Source organism: Miniopterus schreibersii, assembly GCF_964146895.1.
Source record: "Miniopterus schreibersii genome assembly, chromosome: 12".
Classification (NCBI taxonomy): Eukaryota; Metazoa; Chordata; class Mammalia; order Chiroptera; family Miniopteridae; genus Miniopterus; species Miniopterus schreibersii.
In genome coordinates, this window is record NC_138112.1 from 35,511,756 (window position 1) to 35,537,987 (window position 26,232).

Consider the following 26,232-nt stretch of genomic DNA (forward strand, 5'->3'; position numbering starts at 1 on the left):
TTGGCCTCTGTGCCTGCCTACACGGCAGTTCCTTACCATGAGATTGCCCTGTCTTGTTCTGTGCCTTCCTGCCTCAATGAAGGTCAGGCTCTGCCCACATCATGAATGAGCCCCTGGATTAACCACAGGCATGGGGCCAAACACTGTTGTTCCTGCAGAGTGAGTGTAGGAGGTAAGAAGTTGGAGACAAAGCCAGGCAGGTTTTCCACCCCCTCCCACCCGAGTGTTCTCACCTCCATTCAGCCAGACCACAGTCTTTCAGACATTACTAGTGATCAAGGTGTTTCCAGGCCGGCTGGGAAGCTGAGAGTCAGCATACCTGATTGCTCGCCCAGGCTCTGGCTTTCTGGCGTCTAGGGCAAGGTCTCTGTGGTCTCTGGGGAGGCAGCACAGACTCATTTCGCAGCTGTGCTCTCTTCTCTCCTATCAGGCAGCTTGTATAGTGGTTAGGAGCATGGCTCTGAATCCCGACTGCCTAAGCTTAAAGCTCAGCTTTCCCACTTACCAGCTATGTAACCTGGGGCAAGTTAACCTAACTTTTCTGTGTTTCCATTCTTTTATCTGAAAAAAGGGTACAGTAGTACCTGCCTCCTAGGGTTTGTTTAGGATTAACTGAGTAAGATAATGTAAAGTACTTAGAACAACAGTTCTTGGCACGCAACATAATAAGAACTACACGGGTGTTAACTTGTAATTTTTATTTTTATTGAAATGCCATCTCTCTTAGGCTGTTGTATTTTGGGGGGGTCTGGAAGGAAAGAAATACTAAGGGATAGAGACATGATCAAAGCTTAGCATTGGGAATGGGGAGCTGAGAAGAGCACCCCAGAAGTATGGAGAACGTGCTCAGCACTGTAGCAGTCTACTGTGTGCTCAGTTCAAACCCTGAGTTATAGAGGCCCAGGACAACACACTGCCCCCCCCCAAGGGTCAGCAGTCCACGGCCTGCCTGTCTATGTGTCTTAAGGCTTTAAGGCTGCTGCTTTTCTCCCAGGAACCCAAGGAATTTTTCTGTCCCTTGGTTTCCCTCCTCCAAACCCAGAAGTATCTAAAAGATACACAATCCTGATAGAGAAACCCAACCACCACAAAATCACCAGATCAGATCAGCAGGGGTCCAAGGAAATTCCTGAGCTAGGTGTCTTCTGTCCTCAGCCTGTTGTCCAGGCATGATGGCTGAGCTGTCCCTCTTGGAGTAGGAGGTCCTGACCTGTTGCCTCATTTCTTTGAGCCACCAAGACCCCAGCTCTCTGTAGAGCCCCAAGAGGAGACCTAAAGATTAAAGGGTTTCTGATAAAGACCACACAAAGTTTTGGGAAGGAGATTAGCTCCCTGGCCAAGGGTGCACAGAGGTCAGGGGAAACAACTAGAATTGGCTGGTGCCCACCCTGGCCCAGAACGCAATTTGACAGGCACCTTGAGGGAAAAGGCTTACAGGTATGCTGTAGGCTCTAGGCTCAAGTTGCCTACGACTCTCTGAGGCCAGGGCCTGGGAGGAGCCAGGAGTTCTAGAAGTGTCACTTTAACTCTTCCCTCTCAGGAATCTGGACTTTTGGGCCCTCTCACTGACAGGGCATGGATTCAAAAGGTTGAGAAGTCTGGATCTAGTCAGGGCCTCTTCATTGGGTAGATAAACAGGCCCAGGGTGAGGGAGTGACCCCAGGCCCTGTGGAATAGCCTGTTGTCAGGGAAGACTTTTTGGAGGGAGGCATTAGGGGGTGGTGAGGAACCGGAGGGAGCATGTAGGTAGTGAAACCCACATGATTAGAGCTCTAATGCAGGAATGGAGTGAGCTCAGAGTGTGGACCCCAGCCGTGTTATAGCTGGGATAGGTGGGTCAGGATTAGTACTGGCCTCTCAGGGCTAGGCCTCTGGTCTGTGTGTCTTGTCCCCACTTCCCCCCTGCTCTTAGCTATAGCTGCTAGGTTTACTGCTCTCCTTAGCACCAAGTCTAGTCCCAGCCTGCAGAGAAGACTCTGGGAGCCCCACCCCAACCCCAGGAGCAGGCAACCAGCCAAGGGGGTGAAAGTTGAGCAAGGCAGGGAGCTGTACTAAGCCTTCACAAGCAGCAATCTGTTGGCAAGCCCACCTAAGCCAGCCAGAACGAGGCAGCTGTTAACAGTTTTCAGCTCTGGAAAGTTTTGCTTCCAGCTCCTGAATCAGTGTGTATGTCACCTAGGGGAGCGGCTCTGAAAAAGAACAAAACTTCAGCCCTGATGCCAGGCTCAGAGGCTCACTAGGTGGGGCTCAGTGAAGTGGGAAGAGCCTTCATTTTACTCTCTGCAGCTGGTGTCAGCTCTAGCTCCAGCTTAGTACCTGTGTTTTGCAAGATGTTGTACCTGGCCAAAATTCAGATTGGTCACATCTGAATTTTATTTCTCAGCTTCACAATAGACCTGAGGTAAGAAGGCCAAACAGAAGTTCTTACATCCATTTGGCAATGACAGTACTGAGACCCAAAGAGAGCAGGTGTCTTGGCCTCTAGCAAGTGGGGCAGTTGGGCTGGGCCACAGACTAGTGTTCCTCCTGCTCCACCCCACTTCCTCCCCTGTGAGAAAATCCCAGGGGTAAGGGGGCACCTGCACCTACCACACTCCTGGGAACATGTGGCCTTTTCAGGGGGATTCATCCGGGGATTGGAGTGGAGGGAACCCAAACCACTGGCTCGGAGAAGATGCATCACAAGGACGTGGCCAAAGAGGGAACCACGGCCGGGTTAAGTCTCTGGGCTACAGAGAGCCTCCTTTAGCATTATCTGCTCCTTCTGATCTGTTTCGGATGGGGAAACCAAGGCCCAGAGAGAAAGTGACTTGCCCAAAGTCATTTGGCTAAGAAGCACTAGAGCCAGGACTAGAACCAGCTCCCCAGCTAGGGTTATCCTCTTGATTTGAGGAGCCCAGGAAGCCCCAAATTTTCCTTCCACCATTGTCCTTACTCCTTCCATGATGCTTTATTTTCACCCCAGCAGAGTTCTACCTTTGCCATTAAAGGCTCCTCTGAGACACATCTGTCTCAAATAATAGACTGAAAGGCCTGTTCATCTTCATGGCCTGGGTGCTCAGATGCTCAGAAAAGAGCAGGTTCCCATATTTGAAAGTTGGAGAATTTAATTGGAAAGCTGGGCTGATTCAATGGGGGCAGTTGGAGAGCTCCTGGCCTGCTGCCATGCTTACCCAGCCAACTAGAAAAGCTAGTTCTGTCCTTCAACCCAGGAGATTAATCAGCCCTTCACCCCCAGATCCCACAGAGGAATATGGTCTGTTTCTCCCCAGACATTTAGAAAGCTCCCTCAGCAAGCATCAGTCCCTCTCTCTGGATTTGTCTTCCACTCTCTTTACCTACAGTTCAACCAGGCCCATCCCACTGTTTCCCAGCAGAGAAATTCCTTCATACTTTTGCTCAAGTCCAGCTTCCACCTGAAACACCCTCTTGCATCTTCCTTATTCAGATTCCACCTTCATGTTTTTTCAAGTCCCTCTTCAAAGTATCCTTTCAGGGATGTGACCCCATATATGACAGCCACTGTCTAGACTCCAGGGCCCCTACAGCCCCTTAGTCTGATGATCCTGCTTCCATTCCTCCTGCCTCCCTAGGAAGGCTGAGGCTCCTGCAAATCCCACGCTATGGTGACAACTTGCTTGTGCCCATAGGGCTCCATCAGGAACATAGGAATATTTCAGAAGAGCAGTTATTACATATAGGGGTATCCTGCTCTGAGCAGTTTCACCTCTGCCTAGCCCCTCCAGGGTTGTGTTTTAGGGTAGCAATCTAGATGAAGAAAGAACCTTTATTGCTAGTCAAGATGTTTTTTAAACCCTTTTGAGGTCAGCAAAAGCCAAATGCTGTTGAGGGTGTGTTCTCTGTCCTTCCACACCTCTGCCTCACCCTGTACACAGAGCCAAGCCCTGGTCCCTGGCCTGGGCCATACAGATAAGGCCCCCTAAGTCGCTGTGTCTGGGTGTGGGTGCTGGAAGGTTAGCTGAACCCGCCACTAGATTCAGCTCTAGGGCAGTTGGCCCAGCCAGCAGGTGTAGGCCTGTGCCCATGCTATTCCCTCCAGTGCAGTGACCTCATGCCCTCTCCCCCGGCTCTGCTGACATTTTACCCATCTCAAATCTCACTTCTGTGTGAAGAGTCCCCTGACCTTCCCAGCTGTTAGTTGCTCCTTTTTCTGTGCTACCAAGTTCTAGGCCTCATCTGTAATCATTGGGGTAGGTCGGCACCCGTCTCCCCTCTAGCTGAGCAGCCCCATGAGGACAGAAACCATGGCTGGCTACGTATTGTCCTTAAGAATTGATCAGGTTGAATAGATCTTAGGCTCCTGAAAGGTTTGATGAATCACCAACAAAGGTCTTTTGATGGTCATTTCATGAACTGAGGTACTTGGATATTCCAATCATGGAGAGCAAGACCTATCAGAGCCTCTCCAAAACAGAGAATCCTGTCAGAGGACATAGAGGCCTGGTTTTTAGGATTGAGATAGAGGGCCGATATATCCCTGGTTCTCCTTTCACTGTAGCAGAGAAAGAAATGGAAATTAAGGTACAGCTGGTGACCCAGAAGATCCATCTGCAACCAGATGACTAGAATGGGACTTGGTGTCACTCCTCAATCCCAAATAGCTCAGGAAACAACAATCTCAGATCTTAGGAGTAGAGAGAGGTACGCTGAAGCTTAAAATGCTGCAGAAAGGATTTGATTCAACTAAAGACTTGGCACATAGTAAGCCGTAACAACCACGGGCTCCAGAATGAATGAATGAGATGTTTGCTACAAGAGGCAGTCTCTTCCCCACTCAATTTAAGCCTCTGGTCGCTGTCGCTTGGTCCTGCCCATCCACTGATGTAGCAGCTAGCTACCAGGCTCCTATCTTGAATCTGGCCCAGAACAGCATAGATTCAGTCCATGCCCTTAGGAGCACTCAGTCTGGAAGGGGAAGGTCACAGGCAGCAGCTGGCAACTGGCCTCCCCTGGTCTGAGGCATTATGGGATGCAGGTGCCTCCTATATTTTGAAAAGAAGAAGTGTATACACTAGCAAAGGGTTGGTTTCCTTTTTCTCCTTTTAGCCTAGGCCTGCCTGGAAGACAGAGCCGTATCTTCTAGTCTCTGTTCAGCCCCCAGCACCGCTATGCTCTTGGTTCTCAGGAAATCCTACCTGTGGGTTGTCAGACCTGAGGGCTTACTCGGGTTGTATGCACTCCCTTGGCATTTTGAATTCCAGATTCGCAGGGACCCTCAAGGTTGCTCACCTTCCCCTTTTCCATGGGTGGGAAACTAATACCCAGGCAGTAGAGTGGGGATGCCTGACTTCTACTCCCCTTATATGCTGGCTGCTATCCTAATTCTTTCAGTAGAGCTTTCTGTCTCCCCTGCTTAACTCTGAGCTGTGGAGGTCAAGAAATGAGTTCTGGCCCTGGCCAGTGTTGCTCAGTGGTTAGAGCATCGGTCCGTGCACTGAAGGGTCGAGGGTTTGATTCCTGGTCAAGGGCACGTACCTGGGTTTCAGGTTTGCTTCCCCCCGCCCCCAGGTCAGGGAATGTGTAAGAGGCAACCATGTGACATGTCTCTCTCACATCAATGTTTCTCTCTCTCCCTCCACGCTCTCTGAAAAAGCAATGGAAAAAGTATCAGGTGAGGATTAACAAAACAAAAAAAGGAAATGAGTTCTGTTCATTTCTGTCTCCCTCTCACAGTAGGCATTATAAGTAAGTTAAAGAAATGAAGGAAAGAAGGGTTACTAAATGTTATGGGTCCCAGAAGCATCTGTTGCTGGGCCTCAGTTTCCCAGCAGCAGCAGAATTGCAGGGGCCAGGGCTGTAGTCTCAACCTCTATGGTCTCCATCAAGCTACTCTTCAGTGCCTGAGAAGGGGTGCAGTGTGTTCTTAGTGCTTCTCAGCTAGTGAAGATCCCAGCTCCCGGTGTTTGAGGACAGGAAGAGATGTCCATCCACAGGGCAGGCTTCATGCTGTGAAGTCAGCCAAGTTTGCCTGTGGTGGTGGCTCCCATGTCCTTTTAGCACTGCCTCTTCTTCCAGGCCTCCACCTCTTCCCCAGGGCCTTGCTCTCAGCCAGCTGCCTGGGGTTGCTTTTCTGTATAGCTTTGAGCTCCTCCAGGCCAGGAGCTTGGCACAGGCTAAGCGCACACACACAAAAAAAGGTTGAGCAAATGAGTGAGTCATAGAGGTGTCCAGAGGACCACAGTGAACTAACCCAAATACGAGCACCTCAAAGGTGGAATTAGTGATAACCTGTCAACTCGAGGCAGGGAGATGTTTGGTATCAGGGCCTTGAGTATGTGCTTCATGTCACCTGGCAGCTTGAGGAACTCCAAAGGGCCAACAGAGTGTATTATTCACCAACATATACTCCCTAGAAGTTGGATATATTCCCAGGGTTACATGTGGGACAGACACAATTCAGAGGACAAATGACTTGTCTAACTCATGCAGCAACAGAATGGATGAGGCTTTAAACCCACCCTGGAGGTGACTGCCCCTCCTCCAGAGGCCTAGAAAGAGCCTGAGCCGGTTCACATCTTAGCTCTGCTACTCTGAGCTGTGGGACCTTGAGTTTATTTCCCCTGAACTGTATTTTCTTCACCCATGACATGGGAATGATGCATCTACCTATGGGGTTGAGGTAAGGATTAAACAAGATCAGGTATGTAAAGTGGTTTGTAAACCGTTAAGTTCTGCATCACTCTTAGCCAAAGGATCAAAATGACAGGAATCAAAGCCATCTTGGCGGTGCCACATCCTGAGTGCTAACCTACCTGACTTCCTCTACAGGACAAGGGCAAAGCCACTGGAAGATCCCCGCCCCGAAAGCCTTGTCGCCCCAGACCTAACTCGCTGCCTCCCAACCTGCCTGAAGAAGAAACTCGCAGAATTGCACGGATATTTTCTTCCCAATACTCCCAGAAAGATTAATGCAGCCTGAGAGACGGAAGGACCCACCTTCCCATAGTCCCTCAGCCTTGTCCCACTTGCAGGAGGTACCAGGTCTGCTTCCCTCCAGGCTGTCAGAATCCTGAAACCACCACTAGCCTAGTCCATGGCACCATGAGACCCAGTCAGCAGAGATGGTGAGAGTGTCCCAAACCGGCCCCGTGTCTACCTGCAAGGCTTCTTCCTTCTGTGTCAAGGCCAAGGCTAGAAACAGAATGGATTCCAGCACCCAACTGGCCCACCCAGCTTTTGAAGAGACCCAAGCAGGCATCTTTTGGCTGAGAAACTCTTCCCAGTGTCCTTGTTACAGATACTGATGACACGAGATCACCCTCTGCCTGACTGTGATGGGCCATTTCTGCCTTAAAGGTCTGGGGGGGAGGTGTAGATTGTATGCATCGAGCATAACTGAGGAAATGCTATGTCCCCTCCAGTTCATTTGCTTGGTAATAAGGGCATTTATAGATGAAATTTTTTTATGCTGTGTTGAATTAATCAGTAGGAGAGGAGGGGAAATCGCCTCCTTCAAACATTTTATCTGATTGTCTGAAATTCTAACCATGCTTTTAACTTATTGTTTTTACTCACCTCTGAAAGTCATTGATCCTGCCTGTGTTTGAATAAAATCATATCGGTATTTGTATTCTGTGCACAAGTGTTTCCTGGGTTGCCACTGTACAGGAGTGTTGGGAATTCATTTGTGTTCTGACAGCCAGAGAGATAGCTTGACCATCATACAGATAGAAGATCATCTGAGACCAGGGGCCAGAGTCACCATGAGACTTCCGAGCCATCCCAAAGATCAGGTTGATCCAGATTAGGGTGACACCCATTATTTCTTTGCGAGTGCCTCAAATCTATCAGCAAAGTAAAGGGAGTCTCCTGTGATATGTCATCTCAGAATCCCCCATATCTCTGGGATGGGTAGCTCTGGCTTAGACTGTCAGACCTCAAACATTTGAGCAGCTACTGTAGATAAGGCCTGTGGGGAAGATAAGGGTGAAGATGTGCAGAGTGGCTGCGGGAGGTTAGAAGGGAGCTAATATGGACGGCCCTGCTTTCCACCCCCAAGCACAGGTCATTTCACTTAGTCCGAAAAAAACAACTCTATAACCTGCATATTAGGTTTCCCATTTTATAGTTAACTGAAGCTCAGTGAAGTTAATTTGCCTCTGTTGATGTAGCTAGGAAGTGAATCACCATGCGAGACATCTCCAGAGACATCTCCAGAGATGTCCCAAGGCTTTTGCACTCAGTGACCAAAACAGGTCACAGCCAGTAAGTGCTGTGAATTCAGGGAATACCTGGGGAAACGCCATGTGGGCTGGAGCAGTCAGGAAAGGCTTCCTAGAAAAGATAAGCCTGGCCCGGCCAGGAGTGGCTCAGCTGTTGAGCATAGACCTAGGATCCAGGCGATCGGGGTTCGATTCCCAGTCAGGGCACATGCCCGGGTTGCCAGCTCGATGCCAGTTGGGGGCATGCGGGAGGCAGCTGATCAATGACTGTCATCATTGATGTTTCTATCTCTCTCTCTCTCTCTCTCTCCCTTCCTCTCTCTGAAATCAATAAAGATATATTTACTACAAAAAAAAATTTTTTTAAAGTCTGTAGGTGAGCCGAGAGAGCATCCAGAGGGTACTGGGGCCGCATGCACCTGGGGATAGAGAAGAGACCCGTCTGGTTCTGCCACTTCCCCAGTAGGTCCCCTCCAGCTTGACCCTCCCTCTGTTGCCTCATCTGTAAAATGGAGATAATAACCCCAGCTTCATAGGGTCGCTGTAAAGATTAAATGAGATGACATTTGTGAAAGTGCTTCGCCTGCACTTGGCACTTAGTGTAAGCTTAGGAAATGTCAGCCCCGCCCGCACCTCCCCACTCTCCTGGAACAAATCATTAGACAGGCAAGCACACCAATAACTGTGAGACAGGCAGGACATGCCCTCAAAGAGTACAATATGATGCAGGAACCCCAAGGAGGGACAGGGTGCCCTCATCAGTGAAGTGCCTTCAGACCAGATTGCCCTCCTTCATCCATTCACCTCAGCCCTGTAGACTGCCAGCTCACCCCCTCCCCGGAGCCTCCCTCTCAGGTCACCAGCCCAGAGTTTTAAGGCCTGGGGCCTCCCTTGAGGCCACAGAGAACCTACAGTGGAGCAGTCAGGGGCCCAGCCTGAGGGGTTAAGCAGGTGAAGAATATTACTTCTAAATCCTCTGCAGGTCCTGTAAATAGCCTGATCAGGTCAAGTTAGGATAAGGCCACGGGAGGACACAAGCTGCTTCTATCCAGGCTGAAGGCAGCCTTTATGACACAAAGACACCCTGAGGGTCTGAAACCCAGTGCATTGCCAGAAGCTGGGTCTGTTTCCTAGTGACAGCTCAGAGGTGAAATGCCCTGCAGGGTCATGAATGAGGTACATCTTTGTTCCCACCACCAGCAGCAGAGCTAGCCAGTGGCTCCCCCACTTCCCTTTGAGCAGCAGAGCTAGCCAGTGGCTCCCCCACTTCCCTTTGAGCAGCAGAGCTAGCCAGTGTGGGTCCCCCGTTTCCCTTTGAGCACTCCCTTTAAGGAGACCTGAAAATGGGTGTTTCTGATCACCCAGAGGCTTGTTGATTCCAGTTCATAGCAGCCAACCTTGGGACTTCTGGAGCAGGCTGGATTCTGGGGATGGAACCAAAGCAGACAGACCTGGCCCCGCCCTCAAGAAGCTCTCAGGCCAATGTAAACTGAACCAGCCGGCCTGCCCTCTGGGTTTCTCCAGGGCCGCTGCCCCCTTGTTTGGGTTCCTACTGTTTATCATTCCCTGTATACAGTACCATCACCTCCAGGCCAGCATTTTCAGGTGGAGGTCAGAACCTACTTCCTGAGCCCTCCCAACCTCAGCAGTCCTAGCAGCCCCTTCTCTCACAACATACAACTGCCTGTCCTGCTGACATCAGGGCAGGGCCTGGTTCAAGGAGGACAGGCTTTGTACTTGAGCATCTGGACTTACACCATCTGCCTCGTGGCCATGGCTCTGGGCCCAAATCCAGCATTGGCCTCTGCATACTCCTCTGCCCCACACAGTTAATTCCCTTCCCTTCCCAACCTTCTCACCCTCTCCTCCCCTGTCCCCTTCCCCTTCTCTTTTCTCTGTCACCTGGATTCCAGGTTCAGATGTGCCCAACCCTTACCCTCAGTGCCTACCCGACAGTAGCTGCTGCAGGGGACCCTTCCCACCCTGCCCCCGCACCCTCCCAGCTCCCTTTGGCTCCAGCAGTATCCATGCTGGAACCTCCAAGTGTTATGTCATCTAAAACAGTGGTCACAGCAGACAGACCCCGAAGTACGTTATAATTTACAGGCTAGAGGTTGGCTCTGCCTCGTACTAGCTGTGTGACCTGTGTAAGCCATTGTCTCTCCCTGAGACTCGGTTTTCTCCTCTGTAAAATAAGCATTACAAATGTCAGGATACTCCACCAAAAAAGGAATGAACACAGATGAACTTTGGAAACAGTATGCTAAGTGAAGGAAGTCAGTCACAGAGTATGTCACGTGTTGAATGATTCTATTTATATGAAATATTCAGAACAAACAAATCTAGAGACAGAAAGTCCGTTACTGATTGCCTGGGACTGGGAGGAAGGGAAGTGACTGCTGATGTGTAGGGGGATTTTTTTGAGGGGTGATGAAAATGTTGTAAAATCAATTCTGATGATTGATGGTGATATAACTGTGAATATACTAAAAACATTGAATTGTACCCTTTAAGTAGGTAAATGGTATATGAATTATATCTCAATAAAGCTGTTATTTTTTTTAAAACTTTGCATCCTATTAGTACCTACCTCATAGGGTTGTGATAAAAAGAAATAATGTATATAAAGTATTAGGTCATAGTCGGCACCAAGAAATGAGAATTTTTATCACTGTTGTTATTAAGAGGAGGCCTGGAGACCCCTTACCCAGCCTATCAAGGGGGTCCTTGACCTTTGGACTATCACAGGTGACAGGTCCAACACCCACACACACACACACACACATACCCTTATCACCTGAGGTAGCTCTTTCAGTAGCGGAAAGGAACTATTTTAAAGAACCTCAAGTCAAAGGAACTGAACCAGATCTAGAACTCTGACCACTTCTCTCACCTCCCTGCCCCTCACCAGCTGCCTCTTGTCAAGTGACCAGGCTGTCAGCTAGCGTCTCCAGGGTAAGGTTTCAGGTCAGCAGGAGTGTATAAAGATAGGTGCCAAGTTTAAGGCAACAGAGACAACAGTGAATTGCAAGGGAGCAATCAGAGCCCTGCTGCCACCTCCTGGGATGGAGCCCTAAGGAGTCTTAAGGAGATCCTGAGCTTCCCCTACCCCATCTGGACTCACAGGTGAGACCCCATTCTCTACCCTACCCCCCTCCATGTTCTCCCCTTCACAACGGCTTACAGAGAGCAGCCAGGGACTGGCAGGATCACTACATGGCATGGCAGAGCTGATGGAGATTTAGGCCAGCCCCCACCTTGTCAAGATGAGGGAACTGCAGCCCTGATGAGGGCACTGTGGCAGGGCTGGGACTCAACCCCACCATGGTGTTACCCAAGACTCACCCCTTGCTCTGCTGGCTGCCTCTGCTATGATTTTGCACATCCCTGTAGATAAGAAGAGCCTTTCTCCTTAATCTGGCCCAGAATCCCTCCAGGATTCCTCCAGAGCATAAAGCCCTCTCCCCATGAGTGCCCTGGGGACCCCTTTCCTGAGTATGGATGGTGGAGGCATGTCTAGCATGAGGCCTGGCCCATGTTGCACAGAGCCCGTGAGAACTCTCCACCCAGCAGCTTCCTCAGTGGGGATGCTACAGAGGCTTTGCCAGGATGGTAGAGTTGGGCAGGGTGACTCAGAATGGGGTCCACTGACCCCTGCTTCAGAGACACCAAGGAACCAACCCAGACCTGAACCAGGATCTCTGGGGCTGAGATCCACTCTGTAAACAAGCAGCTCCAGGGATCCTGAGCTCTCCCTGAAGTTTGAGACTCTAGGCAATGGAACAGGCAGAGGTGTCAGACAGACCTGGGCTCTAATCCCAGCTCCATCCCTCAGCCTCAGGACGGGCTGAAGCCCTCAAAGCCTCCAGTCCCTTGATAAAGTGGGAATAATCAGAGCAACTACCTTGAAGTCTTATAAAGGGATTGAGTTAGTCAATGCCTAGAAAGCCCTCAGCACAGTGCTTGGTGCAGGAAGCACCCAGCAAACATTAATGGGCACCATTAGCCCAGGCCATGCAGACTAGAACATCCTATCTCTCAAGTGCCCCAACAGAGCTACCTGGAGGAGAGTTTTGCTCTCAACTTCTTCTACCAGCAAGTGGCAAAGATCTGCTGGCTGCTAGGGCTCCTCAAGTACCAGTTCAGGAGGCTGGAGTAAAGAGGGAAGGAGGTTGAGGGGCACTGGCCTCAGGGCAGCTCTTACCTGTGCCCACTATTGTGACTTCCCTACCCCCACCCCAAATTAACCAGTGGAAGTTCTAGAGCCCACCCCGAAAGGTGTGGCTTTTGACCTGAGTCCATGCCTATCCACCGTGCCTCCAGTGGGCAGCTCAGAACTGTCTCTGGAATATGTCCCAGCTTCACCACAGGGCCACTGCTCTTGACCACATTCAGGCTCCAACACCTCTCACTGAACCATTCCAACCACCTTCTCACTGGTCTCTGAGCCTCCCATCTCTCTCTCCCAGTCCAAACCCCTGCACCAGCATGCTCTGCATGCAGATCTGCTAGTATCACTCCTCAACTTGAAAACCACCAGCTACTTTCCACTCTCCCCTAGATTAAGTACAGCCCTGGCATTCAAGGCCCTCCACCAAAGGCTGCTGTGGGCATCTCAGATTTCATTTCCCATTTCCCCCCCTTCAGCAAGTAGGGTTCCTTGGTCAACTGGTTCTCCCTGGGCCCTTCCAGCCCTGGGCCATTCCTGTACCAGGCTGCACAGAGAAGCAAGATAAGTCAGTCCTGTCCCTGGCTTTGAGGTCCTCCATTTGGGGTAAACCACTGCAGTTAATGAGCTAATCTTACAAGAAAGTATATGGTATAGGACCAGAGGACCAGGGGTAGCTGAGGATAAAGGGAGTTCAGAAGGGAAGCCCTTGGTGGTTCAGCCCCTGGCCAGGGAAAAACAGGCTCCCCAAGGAAGATAAACCCAGTCTGTAAGGCAAATCCCACAAAGTGTTCCCTGCTGGCCCACACATCACACACGTACCGTGGAGTCACATAGCCCTGGTCACCTGTGACCTCAGACAGGTCATTCCCCCTGTGTGGACCTTAGTTTATAACTCTGAAAGTAGAGTAAAAATACCTAACTTGTAGGGTTCTTCTTTTAGAGCCTGGGTAGCCCCCAAAGGTTTTGAATAAGGGACACTCAGACTAGTAAGAGAGCACAGCCCCTAAGGGCCTCCCAGCTCTGAGAATCAGGCCGTCAGATTCCCCAGGCTAAGGTTCCAAGAAGCCCAGCCCAAGTCAAAGGAGGGGAGGGGCAGGGGAATGCCAGTGCTTACTGGAAGAGAGGCTAACAGGATGCTAGCACTGGGGGAGGCCTCAGAGTTCACATTCCAGCCCCAGGCAAAGGAGCCAGAACCTCCCTTCTGGGGACTAAGCCAGCCCTGGCAGCTGCCTGTCTTCTGTAGGGCAAAGGGAAGTGTGAACAGAGGTAGGGGGAGGATGATGTTCCCCAGCATGACAGTCCATGCTGGTCCCTCAGCCAGGCTCAGCTGCGCAGACACCCGGACCTCCACACCATCCTCCCAAGAAGCCATATCCTTCTTGGACCCTGTCAGGAAGGCAGTGTATAAAGGAGGGAAGATGGACTGTGGGAGGAGCACTGCAGAGGGAGCTAAGACCTGCCTGTGCAAACTGCATAGGTCTCGGCCTCTTGGGGGGCCTTTTATTTCACCTACTAAACTGGGAAGATGCCCACTCAGCCTTTGAATGCCCTTAATAAAAAAGGCAAGATCATGCCCTAGCCACTTTTGCTCAGTGGTTAGAGCATCAGCCCGCGGACTGAAAGGTACCGGGTTTGATTCTGGCCAAGGGCACGTACCTCAGCTGCAGGCTCCACCCCCGGCCCCGTTTGGCTGGCGCCTGAGCAGGAGGTAACAATCAATGTGTTTCTCTCTCTCTCCCTACCCATCCACTCCCCCCACTTCCAGTCTCTCTGAAAAGCAATGGAAAAAAATACCCTTGGATGAGGATTATAAATAAATAAATAAATAAATAAATAAATAAATAAATAAATAAATAAATAAATAAGTAAATGCTTTTTAAAAGGCAAGACCGTGGATATCCATTCCACCACAACCGCCAGGGTCCCTGACTCAAATGGGAAAGGGAGCTTAGTGCCATCACAAGAACCTGGTTGGAGTTCTGTGAATTGAGCTAGTCTCTTTCCATCTTAAGCCTCTATTTTCTCATCTGTAAAATGGACTTAAATGCTCCCCTTCCTTCTTTCCAGGACTATTTTGGGCCCAGTATAGCAGAGGGAACCAAGTTCTGATACTAGTGGCTGGTAACACTGAGCAAGCACATGTCTCTGAGTCTCGGTTTGCTCATCTAAAATAAGGAAAGGAAGGGAAAGCTCCCATTCAGAAAAGTTATGAAAATCCCATGAGATTGTGTGTAAAGCTCACTGCGAGGTCCTCGTGGCCCAGCAGCCATTTCTTCCTCTTACCCTAAGCCATGCCCCACACTCACACAGCTCACGCCCTTCCCTGCACCTCGCACACCCTTCTCCAGCTGCTGAACACTCCTGCCCACCTTTCAAGACCTAATTCATGCAACCCTCCAACCCTCCCCCATGAAGTTGTTCTAATTCTACCAAACAAGAGAGAGGGTCTCTCCCTCCTTTGAGCCCCTTCTTGATGGCTCCTTCCTCTGACATTGGTCCAGCCCATCTTGTACTACAATGATTTGGAGGCATGACTAATGCCCGTACAAGACTCCTTGAGAGTGGGCAGGTCACACACAGTTTTTACTCATCTCGGGATTTCCCAGGGAGTGCCAAGCACATAACCTGGCATAAGGTGGATCTCATGGTGGGGCCCACAGGCCATGGCAAGGACTTTGGACTTTGTTCTGAATAATGAGGGAGCAGGGCATTGGACAGTTTTAAAACAGGGACTGATGTGATCTGACATATATGCCTGGATGCCAGGTTAGGTCCCCGCTGAGAAAATCGCTTCCTCCATCTGCTATCCCGGCTGAACATAATTCCCGTTACAGCTCCATGACCATTAAAATGCATACACCCATTATATGGAAGTTATACCTCAATTTTAAGTTTAAAAAATAAGGACAAAATTTTAAATGCAACTTCATGCTGGGAAAGATCAAAAGACATAAGGCAGAGTCTAGTGGCCAGTTTTTCTAAGCCAAGTCCACACAGTTAAGCATGGCAGTGCCCAGGCTTTTCACTCATAAAGCCCCTCTCGGTGCTGAGAGGAGTGTGGGGGCTGGCCAGACAGCACCAGCTCCCTCTGCTTCCGCTGACCTCTCTCTACAGCCTCCTCCCTGCACTAAAGTCCAGGGCTGCAGAGCGGCCTCTCTCCTTGGACCTGCACTGGGCCCTCGAGGGACTGGAAGAGACTTCTGGGACCATGGTTGGACTGAAGCCTTCAGAGATGCCTCCTACGACAGCTGTGAAGTTCCTGGGGGCAGGCACGGCGGCCTGTTTTGCTGACCTCCTCACCTTTCCACTGGATACAGCCAAGGTCCGCCTGCAGGTAGGCGCCCTTTGGCCAAGGGTCACTGCATCGAAGGAAGGGCTGAGCTCTCCACCACAGCACCTGAACCTCCTGCCAGCAAGCTCTTCCTCACGCAGAACCCTGAGCAGACCACGCACTCTACCGCTTACGACCCTGCCTTGCCGCCTCCCCATTACCATCGCCCAAGACAAATAAACCTTCTTTGGCATGATGTGATAGGGCGCTTCATGGCCTAGCCCCACTTTGTAAACCATAAAGAGTGAAGTAAAAGGAATTACTGGGTGACCTTGAGGAAGCCACTGACCACTGTAGTGGGAAAAACAGTCTGCCCTCCCTTTGCTCTGAGAATCAAACGCCACACAGTGTCTAACAGCTTGTGAGCTGTAACTGCTGCACAAACCTCAGTTATTCCTATGGGATGTGACAGCTGTGGGCATGCTTGTTCTCGAAGTCTAGACCCAGGCAGTTCCGTCTAAACACAGCCCCATCCACCCGACAAGCTCCTCACACCTTTGCGCGGGTGTCCCTCAGATCCAAGGGGAGAACCAAGTGGCCCAGAGAGTCCAGTACCGCGGAGTGCTGGGCACCATCCTGACCATGGTGCGCACTGAGGGTCCCCGCAGCCCCTACAACGGACTGGTTGCTGGCCTGCAGCGCCAGATGAGCTTTGCCTCCATCCGCATTGGCCTCTACGACTCTGTCAAGCAGCTCTACACCCCTAAAGGATCAGACCGTAAGTGCTCAGTACCCCGTGGACACCAGCATGTGGGTCCAGGCCAGGGCAGACTCAGAGGCAGGGCTGGGGTGTGGGGAGCTGGTAACAGACACTCAGGAGAAGACTCAGAGCCCCATCAAGAAAGCTCCAGAACACTGAGCCAGGAGAAGAGGCAGGCATCTGGCAGGGGCCCTGCACAGAACAGCATCAGGCCTAGAGATATACCAAGTGATGGGACACTGGCCCACTCTCTCTCCTTCTCCCCAGACTGCAGCATCATCACCCGGATTTTGGCAGGCTGCACCACAGGGGCCATGGCAGTAACCTGTGCCCAGCCCACAGACGTGGTGAAGGTCCGATTTCAGGCCAACATGCACCTTGGGCCTGGGGGCAACAAGAAGTACAGCGGGACAATGGATGCCTACAGGACCATCGCCAGGGAGGAAGGGATCAGGGGCCTGTGGAAAGGTAGGTCTGGACTCCAGTCTCAGGGAGCTTCCTTGGGAACAAGGCCTTAGGGGTCCCTACATGTCTAAATGGTAGCAACCTCGAAAAATGCTGGAGTCTCTCCCACATGGAGACCAGAGGTCCCATGAATCCTTGCAGAAGAAACAGTGACCCAGTGAAGGTTAAGAGCAGGACACCTGGGTCACAGCCCTGGCCCTGTACTCACTTGCTCTGTGCCCTCCTACAGCCTGGCCCTCCTCTGTGAAACCAGGGGGTTGGTCTTGATGTTCTCTCGGGCCGTGCCAGCACAGCACTCTGTCACTGTTCCAAGAGCCCAGCCTCCCTCTTCCAAAGGAAGACTTCCTTTTCTAACTCTAGACAAGTCTCAGGGAGGTATATGTAAATTTTGATAGATTTTACAGATTATCTCCCAAAATGTGGCCCAAACAAACACAAGTGGGCCTCTCTGCTTTCTGTCTATGAGGAGGACATGGGTAATCTGAGAGTTGTTAACACTAGGAAATGTGTAATCTGCTCAGCTGAGTGGATGGGCTCTCTGAGACCACTGGAACAGGGCACTATGCCTCCCAAACCAGGGCCTGTGGCCTTGCAGCCAGGGTTCCACTTCTCCTACTCCCCATTTATCAGCCCCCACCCTGCTTTCTAACAGGAACTTTCCCCAACATCACAAGGAATGCCATTGTCAACTGTGCTGAGATGGTGACCTACGACATCATCAAGGAAAAGCTGTTGGACCATCATCTGTTCACCGGTGAGGCCCTGGGCTCCAGGCAGACAGCTCTCCCACAGCAGGGAGGAAACCTGTAACTCCACATAGTGGGCACCACCCAGAGACAACTGGGCTTTAGAAGGAGCAAAAAGAGGAGCAGTGCCCAGTACATCATTGTGATGAGTAGGAAAAAGCCCTGAATGGGGAAGCCAGGGATCTGGGTTCCAGCCCACTACCAATTCTTACCATGTATCTTTAAGCGAGGATCCCCTACTCTGACTTCAGTTTCCTCAAACAAGGTGGTTGGGCTGGATGACCTTCCAACTCTGGGATGGCTTTGCTCTATCTTGCCAGTCCTTACCAGGAGCTCCACCCAGGGCAGTGAGAGATGGAAAATACTACCCTTATGCTCAAGGAGTTCACCATTTAATTGGGGACATATGATAGACACACATGGAAAGAAAGCAAGTGCACTTCCCATCTCACAGCCCCATCTTTGCTCTTCCCTTCCCTGCTACAGACAACTTCCCCTGCCACTTTGTCTCTGCCTTTGGTGCTGGTTTCTGTGCCACGGTGGTGGCCTCCCCAGTGGATGTGGTGAAGACCCGGTATATGAACTCACTCCCAGGCCAGTACCACAGCCCCCTGGACTGTATGCTGAAGATGTTGGCCCGGGAGGGTCCCTCAGCCTTCTATAAGGGGTGAGCCTCCCCTCCTGCCTCCCTCCATACTCCCTTCCAGAAAACTCGGGCTCTCTTTCTCCATCCTTCCTTCCTCTCTCCCCCTTCCTTCTTCCCTTTCCTTCTTTCTTCCTTCCTTCCTCTCCCCCTTCCTTCTTCCCTTCCCCTTCCTTCTTGCCTTTCCCTCCCTCCCTCCCTCCCTCCCTCCCTCCCTCCCTCCCTCCCTCCCTCCCTCCCTCCCTCCCTCCCTCCCTCCCTCCCTCCCTCCCTTTCTTCTTTCTTTCGATAGGTTTTATACTTCTTAATCCCTTCACCTTTTTTACCCATCCCCTCAACACCCCTCTGGCAACCATCAAAGTGTACATGCTCTTAAATCTTAGTTGTTCCTCAAGACTAGTTCAAATGCCACCTCCTCCCCACACTCAATACTATTGCTGGTTTTGTACCATAAACTTTACCTTTTATGTATCCCCATAAAAAAATGGGGCACTTTAGGATAAATTTTCTTTGTTCAAAGCTTAGTCTGGCTTCATCCATTCTTTCAAATCAGTTAAACCTAAAAATGACTGAAAATTAAGTGAGTTATCAGCTGTTAAAGTGTGTATACATTTTGGGGGACACTATATTATCTCAACAACCCCCTGAACTGGGCAGTGTTCTTCACATTTATGGAGGAAGAGACTCAAGTAACTTGTCCAAGATTGCAAATTAAAATGGCAGAGCTATGGCTCGAGCCCAGACCATCAGACTTCACCCACCATGTTCATTGTACTGCTAAGCTCTTTTCTTGGCCCTCTCACCTCCCACCACTGATGACAGCTTTCTGGAGCTCAGTGTTAGATTGACCTCAACAAGCAAACGGGTTCTCACCCCTGGGAATGACATCATCATTCTTTCAGTGTTTCCACTGACAGACAATTCTTTCCCTGTAAGCGCCTCCATCATTACAATCTTCAGCTCTACCCACTTGTCTCAGTTTATTATTTTACTTGGGAAATATTTGCTTTGCATCTCATGGGTGCCAGACCTTGTGCTATGCTTCCTCAACGAGCAGCAGACAAGTAGGTGACATCTATTGATGTCACGTTCTGATACTGGGCCCTGCGCTGTGTGCTGTGCCTTAACTCATTTAATCCTCACGGCAACTCTGTGAGGTAGATACCGTTACAGAGTTCTCCTTTTACAGAGAAGGTAACTGAGGTCAGAAAGATTAACTCTACCAAGGTCATGAAGCTAGAAACTAGTAGAGCTAGGATTTAAACCCAGGACTGACTCCAGAGTTCACATTCATTGCCCCAGTGCTATATTCCATGAGGGGCTGAAGCTGAGGGCTCAGGAGAGGCCTTGGTGTGAGGTTATGGTGCCCAAGCTGATTCCTACAGAGCCATCAGCAACCAGCCAGGAGGGAAAATAGGGGACATTCCAAGCAGAAGCAGCAACATGGGCAAAGGTGTGGAAATAAGGGTCTGGCAGGAGCAGAGAGGACCAGGAGGGGATTACCAGAGAGAGGCTGAAGAGGTGAAGGCCAGGTAACAGGCTCCTTCCTGAGTCTGCAAAACACAGCTGAGGTGGGGCAGGACAGTCAGGCTCTCCGGAGATTAGCTAAATTTGGTGTTGCACTGTCTTTGCCCTGTGGTGTCCCAGCTTCTCAGTGCCCTGGCAGGTGTGTAATCAGGGATGACCACTCAGGATGTAAGTGAGCCTAGAAACACCCAGCAGCAGAGGGAGTCAGGTGGTTTTAGTAGAGCCATTTAACCTCCCTGGGCCTCAGTTTCTGAAAAAGACAACTGGCAACAATCAGCTACCTTATAGAACTGTGAGAATAACTGCCTGCAATAGTAACCTGGCTAAAAATGTTAGTTTTCTTTCCTTTCCTTCTGCTTAAATTTCTTCAGCAGAGAAGAAAAAGACTGAACAGATCTTAGAAAATGCTTGTGACTAACACAAGTCTAGGTGCGTTGGCACTGACTCTGTGATGGGGAGAGCACAGTAGATCTCTTTGGGAATTAGTCCACTCTGCCTGATGTTTTGGTTGTTTTTCTCATCAGATTTACACCCTCCTTTCTGCGACTGGGAATCTGGAACGTGGTGATGTTCGTAACCTACGAGCAGCTGAAACGGGCTTTGATGAACGTCCAGATGCTACGGGAATCTCCATTTTGAATAGGTCAGGCCACTTGGGATGCAACTGGAACAAAGCCAGTTGAGAATGGTATAAAACAGTGGGTTCATGCACACAGGGGCACAGACCCACACATGTTTACAGAACTGTTTACTTGCTGCTGACTCAAGGAACAGGAGAAGAGGAGGAAAGAGTTTGGTCTTCAGTGCATTGTCGTAAGGACATTTTTGTTTCGCACTGACAAGATAGAAAATAAATTATATTAATTTTTGAAACCCATTAGGTTGGATGCCTAACATTTAGGCAAGAGAAAATCAACCAAACCAGATCCATTTGGATAAAATGGAAGATTGTAAACTGAAAAAAATATGATTAGACAATGAAAGAGAAGACTGCAAGCATTGGCCGGGAATGGCACATGATAACTTGGCAATCAGCTAAGGAGTCTGGAGGGACATTGCCAAAACAACATAAAGCTTGTGACTGCAGCCTTTGATTAACCATGGACCACCAGCCATCTGTGTAATGTGTCTGCTGTGTAGAATCCATTGGAATTCTAGGAAATGTGAGGGGGGTGGGGTGGGGGACCTGGAATCTGTGCCAAAGGAGCACTGCTGGGCCAGTGAGAGGCTGAGACTCGTAATTAGTTCCTAACAACACTGGAGAATCCAGAGGGCAGCCTCAGTCTCCTTTCCTGTAAAATGGGAGTAAAAATCCCATCCCTGCTTCTTCACCAGGGTATCATGAGGATCAAGTGGGAAGCTGGCCAGAAAAGCACTTTATAAAAGCAAAAATTCTGTACAAATGTAAATATAAGAACAAGGACTTGGGAAAGATTTTGTCAGGACAGAGAGGAAGTGCCAAGGAAGTTCTTGAAAGATGGTTAACTAGAGGTGCAGTCAAAGGAACCAGGGATTCATGAGCCAGGAGTGACAGAAGATGACATGTGGCCATGGGATCCCCACTCCCATGCAGCCCCCATTTCCTGGCTGGACTGTGAGGCACCTTGAAGAGTGTGGGGCTTGGGGAAAAAGAGGTAAATGGCGGAGTCCAGAGCCCCACACGCCCACACTACCTTCTGCCCTCTCCCGCAGATTGGTTGCTCTGCCTTTTAGGGCCTCGGCTCCTCCATCTGTAAAAGGCAGGTTGAACCAGATGACCTCCTTCTAAATTTGACTACGTATCTTTCAGGTTGATATTGGGTACCCAAAGCACTTGTCTTTTTCTGCTTCTTAGCAGCCTGTGTGGCTCTGATGACAGCACTGGGTTCAAACTTCACCCCACCACCACATTACTAGCAGCCTAACCACCAGGAATCCTGGCACCTCAGTGTCCTACCAAAGAAGTGGGAACAATCCCCACCTCGCAGGAATGTTCAGCAGCCATCCCTCCTTCCCCACACTGATTCCTCTGCACCCTGGGAAAAAGTGAACATCCACTTACACTCAACACGTTCCTAAATTTAAATTATAATTTGAGATCATCTGCATATACAAACTGGAAAGTCAAAACAACAAAAGCAAAAAATTATCAATTTAGTGTCAGGTTTGGCTTTCAAATAAAATTCATGTTTAAATTTTTCTCTTACTGCCCTGGCAGGGTTGGTTAGAGCGTCCCAATACACGAAGGTTGCAGGTTTGATCCCTGGTCAGGGCCATACAAAAATCAACCAATGAATACCTAAGTAAATGGAACAACAAATTTATGTTTCTCTCTCTCTCTTCCTTCCTCTCCCTCTAAAAATGAATCAATAAATAAATGAAATAAAAATTTCTCTTACTTTTGACTTGACTGACATGTGCAATTATGTGTGTGTGTCTGTGTTTTGTAGGGATGATAAAAGGAGCTGGCTGGGCAAATATCTGAGGAAGAGAGTTCCAGGAAAAGAGAATAGGCAGTCCACAGGCCCTAAGAGCCTGGCATGTTCAAAGAAGAGAAGGAAGCCCATGTGGCTGTGTAAAGTGAATGAGAAGACGAATGTGAGAGCATTCATTTATTCATTCATCAAATATGTAAGAGTTGTGCCAAAGGCTGAGAAGTCAGAGGACAGCCAGTTGTTCGGAAAGTTTGGCAGAGAAAGGGAGGGGGGGAAAAGAGCCCCAAAAACAGAAAGACCTGCAGGTTCAATTTACACACAAACACACACACACACCCTAGAAGTAAGGAAAGACTGAAGGTGACGGGGAAAGACTGCAGATGCAAGGTCCTAGAGAAAACAGAAGAGCACAGAATGATGGGTAGTTCATATAATAAATAATTTTTTATTTGAATGTATCACTATCTAATGACAAATTTATTTTCTTGAAGATTCTGTAATGAATTGAGTGAAAGATGACTAGATGATGAAACTTGCACACTCTGTATTTCTTTCAATAGTTGAGCATACTAATGTTGCAGAGCTTATCAATGTCCTTGAGGTAGACTTTCCCTTGTTAAGAATGGTGTTTCTATGTACTGCTCATTGGGCTTTACCAATAGAAGACAGGGCCCTGCCCCAGCCACGTGACTCAGTTAGTTGGAGCGTCATCCCGTACACCAAAAGGTTAGGGGTTCAACTCCCGGTCAGGGCACATACATAAGTTGCAGGTTTGATCCCCAGTTGGGGCATATACGGGAGGCAACCAACCGATGTTTCTCTCACATTGATATCTCTCTCTCTTTGTCTCTCTCTGTCTCTCAAATCAATAAAAACATATCCTCAGGTGAGGATTAAAAGAAAGAGGAAGAGCCTTGGCTGGTTTGGCTCAGTAGTTAGAGCATCAGCCTGTGGACTAAAGGGTCCCTGGTTCGATTCTGATCAAGGGCACCTACCACGGTTGCAGGCTCAATCCCTGGTCTCAGTCAGGGCACGTGCTGGAGGCAGCCGATCAATGTGTTCCTCTCACAGCGATGTCTTTCTTTGTCTCTCCTCCTCCCATTCTCTCTAAAAAAAAAAAATCAATGGTAAAAAAATCAGGTAAGGATTAACAAAAGGAGGAGAGGAGGAGGAGGAGGAGGAGGAGGAAGAGGAAGAAGAAGGGGCCCTGGCCAGGTAGCTCAGTTGGTTAGAGCATCGTCCAATACACCAAGGTTGCAGGTTCAATCCCCAGTCAGGGCACATACAAGAAACAGCCGATGCATAAATGAATGGAACAAATCGATGTTTCTCTCTCTCTCTTTCTCTCTCTCTCTTGAAAAATAAATAAATTTTAAAAAGGAGAAAGAGCGATAATGTGGATCACCTGCATTTACAATGACAGAATGTTTAACCTGTAAACAGATTTAAAAGTACTTTCGATCCACAAAAAATACTCTATCACAGGATGGCAAGGAAAGCAGGAATCCTGAACAAGAGGCTTTGTCAGCTCTAATACAGATAAAAATAGTCAAGATCCAGCTGACACCGCCAGTATAAGCAGTTTGGGCCTATCTACAGGATACACAAAGCTTATTGATTTCCTATCTGATTCAACTCTTAACTTTTTTCCCATTGCTTTTCAGAGTAGAAAAGAGAGAGGGAGGGAGGGAAGGGGGGGAGAGAGAGGGAGAGAGGGAGAGAGAGAGAGAAACATCGATGTGAGAAAGACACTTCGACAGGTTGCCTCCCCCAGGTGCCCCAACCAAGGGTGGGGAGCACAACTACAACGGAGATACGTCCCCTTGACCAGGAACTGTGACCCTTCAGTGCGCAGGCCAACGCTCTAACCACTGAACCACACTGGCCAGGGCAACTCTTAACTTTTTTTTTTGAAATGTTTTTACTGATTTCAGAGAAGGGAAGGGAGAGGGAGAGAGAGAAAAAAACATCAATGATGAGAGAGAGTCATCAACTGGCTGCCTCCTGCATGCCCCCCGCCAGGGATTGAGCCTGAAACCTAGGCATGTGCCCTGGCCAGGAATCAAATTGTGACCTCCTGGTTCATAGGTCAACGCTCAACCGCTGAGCCACGCCCGGCCAGGCAACTCTTAACTTTTTAATGATGGGAAATCTTTCACCAAAAGTTGGCACATTCTCACGTAAGTCTTTGGACAGCTTCCTTGCTGTACTAGAAAAGGTTCAAAACACTGGTTAAGGAGAAGTGTAGAGATATTTTCATCAGGCACTCTGAGCAACACAATACTGTCTCTGTGTATTAATAATGATGTAATCACACAACTCTATAGCCAGAACAATCCAATTATGGTTTTCTTCTGAATCTCTTAACTGTGGAAGCCTTCTTGATTTGGACCGGGCAATTTACAGCAGAGTTCTAAACAAAAATTATACATTGCTTGTTTCCATGGCTCCTCTCACTAATGAATTCAGCCCATCAGCAATAGTACTCCCCAGAATATTAGACCAGTGATCCAGACCAGTGACTACCCAGAAGTCAGATCCTCATTTATTTTACTGTCCAAAGGTATAAGACTTCAAAAACCATCAGATATATTTCAAGGTTATTATTAAGCATGAATAATGTTTTTGGAGTCATAATCCTAAAGTAATCCCTAATTCAGATTAGCTCAGATGTTGAATGATGGGATGAGAAAAACCTTTTCCATTTGATAAAACAGAGCTACAAGGAGAGTTTCCTTGTGTCAATATGGGTGTTCATAAGCATTACAAATATCAAGGAACAAAGTGGGCTTTTAGGAGTTTCTATGGATACGTCCCCATGTCTACGCTTCTAGTCAACATGTAAAAAGAAAACTTGGTGGTACTTCTGGCGAGAAAGGAGACCATGATTTAACTTCCAGCTCAGAGAAAATGAAAGTACAGAATCATCTGAAATGGTCATTGAGGAAGCAACCAAGGATTCAACAAAACAAAACTCTGATGTTGCTACAGCAGAAGCCAACTGGTTTCCTCTTGAGCTGTTTCTCGTTTAATTCAGAACTGTTTAGCTGTTTAGCTCTGAATTAAAAGAGAAAATTTGTAGGAAAAGTGCTACATACAACCTTTGAAGGAAAGAAAAGCCTTCAAAAACTCTTGACATTCAGTAGAAAACTCTCTCTACACGTCCTTACCTTTGTTCACTCATTCTCAGAAGGTGCTTCAACACTGGATATTCACTTGGAGGCCAGATTTTTCAAGTTTGCTTTGCCATCTTATGATGGTCTAGTTTTTGCACTTGAGTGCAAGACCAGAAGTGGATGGGAGACCCCAGAGTGCCAGAAATAATTTTTTTACTTGACTTCTCAGTTTCCACTTTGCTTCTTCTTCTACCAGGGCCATGCGCTCAAGTGTTCTTTCCTCTATGAAACAAGAAGGGGCTATGTCATAAACCCGACAAGCTCAGGGGAGCCACATGGCAGACCTGACAAGCTCAGTGACCAAAAGTAATGACAGACGATGGTTTGATCACAAATTCCTAACCAGGCAGGTCAGAGCAGGTAGTCATGCCCCAGGCCTATAGCAAAGGTCAATATTTACACTAAGTGAGCCGTGACCATTCTTATGCAATCAGGATAACATACCATTGAAATGTCGGAGTAACTTTCTTTTCTAGACCCCCTCAAAGGCACAACTGCAGGCATCAGAACAAAACCAAAAGTTGGCACAGAACCGGAACAGACCACAGAACCCCTCATTGTTATTTTGTTTCCCCGCATACCATCTCTACATACGGTAAATGTTAATTATTAACTATCCTGTACCTACCAATATAGAAGATGTTTCTCTGTTTTGCTTTTTAGCTAATCCTAGAGATTTTCCTGCTTTACTTTCTCCTGCCTCCTTAATCTACCACTAGATTTCATGTACCTTCCTTGTTTTCTACTGATTTTAAATGCATAAAAGGAACTGCAAAATTTCCAGTCTCCGGGGCATTTCTTAATCTGTTGAGGTCTTGCTTCCAGCCATGTCCTAAAAATCTTAGTTCAAATAAACTTCTGTAATACTTTTCTATA

The 26,232-nt window shown here is 48.9% G+C and overlaps 2 protein-coding genes across 4 annotated transcripts in view; both read left to right on the plus strand.

Annotated features, from left to right (window-relative positions):
- C2CD3 (C2 domain containing 3 centriole elongation regulator) overlaps positions 1-7,585 on the plus strand; it is a 113,262-nt gene extending 105,677 nt beyond the window's left edge. Inside the window, exon 33 of the mRNA XM_081153329.1 lies at positions 6,790-7,585. Within this exon, the coding sequence (XP_081009455.1) occupies positions 6,790-6,930 (141 nt within the window). The 3' untranslated portion in view covers positions 6,931-7,585. The remainder of the gene's footprint in view (positions 1-6,789) is intronic.
- A 3,370-nt stretch (positions 7,586-10,955) lies between these two features.
- UCP3 (uncoupling protein 3) lies at positions 10,956-22,706 on the plus strand. Of its 3 annotated transcripts, none has more exons than XM_081153330.1 (7): positions 10,956-11,309; positions 15,469-15,688; positions 16,202-16,403; positions 16,653-16,853; positions 17,503-17,604; positions 18,083-18,263; positions 20,291-22,706. In XM_081153330.1, exons 2-7 carry the CDS (start codon positions 15,563-15,565, stop codon positions 20,403-20,405), a joined length of 927 nt encoding a protein of 308 aa, XP_081009456.1. In that variant the 5' UTR covers positions 10,956-11,309; positions 15,469-15,562; the 3' UTR covers positions 20,406-22,706. The 3 variants fall into 3 exon arrangements, with proteins under 3 accessions (XP_081009456.1, XP_081009458.1, XP_081009457.1); XM_081153332.1 differs by having other exon boundaries at positions 11,194-11,309; positions 15,488-15,688; positions 20,291-22,166; XM_081153331.1 differs by having other exon boundaries at positions 11,200-11,309; positions 15,427-15,688; positions 20,291-22,166.
- The last annotated feature ends 3,526 nt before the right edge of the window (positions 22,707-26,232 follow it).

Bases quoted from the DNA above. Each gene is read 5' to 3' on its own strand.
- UCP3 (XM_081153330.1), top strand. From the start codon at position 15,563: ATGGTTGGACTGAAGCCTTCAGAGATGCCTCCTACGACAGCTGTGAAG. The intron at 15,689-16,201 runs GTAGGCGCCCTT...GGTGTCCCTCAG, and splicing joins CAGCCAAGGTCCGCCTGCAG to ATCCAAGGGGAGAACCAAGT. The intron at 16,854-17,502 runs GTAGGTCTGGAC...GCTTTCTAACAG, and splicing joins GATCAGGGGCCTGTGGAAAG to GAACTTTCCCCAACATCACA.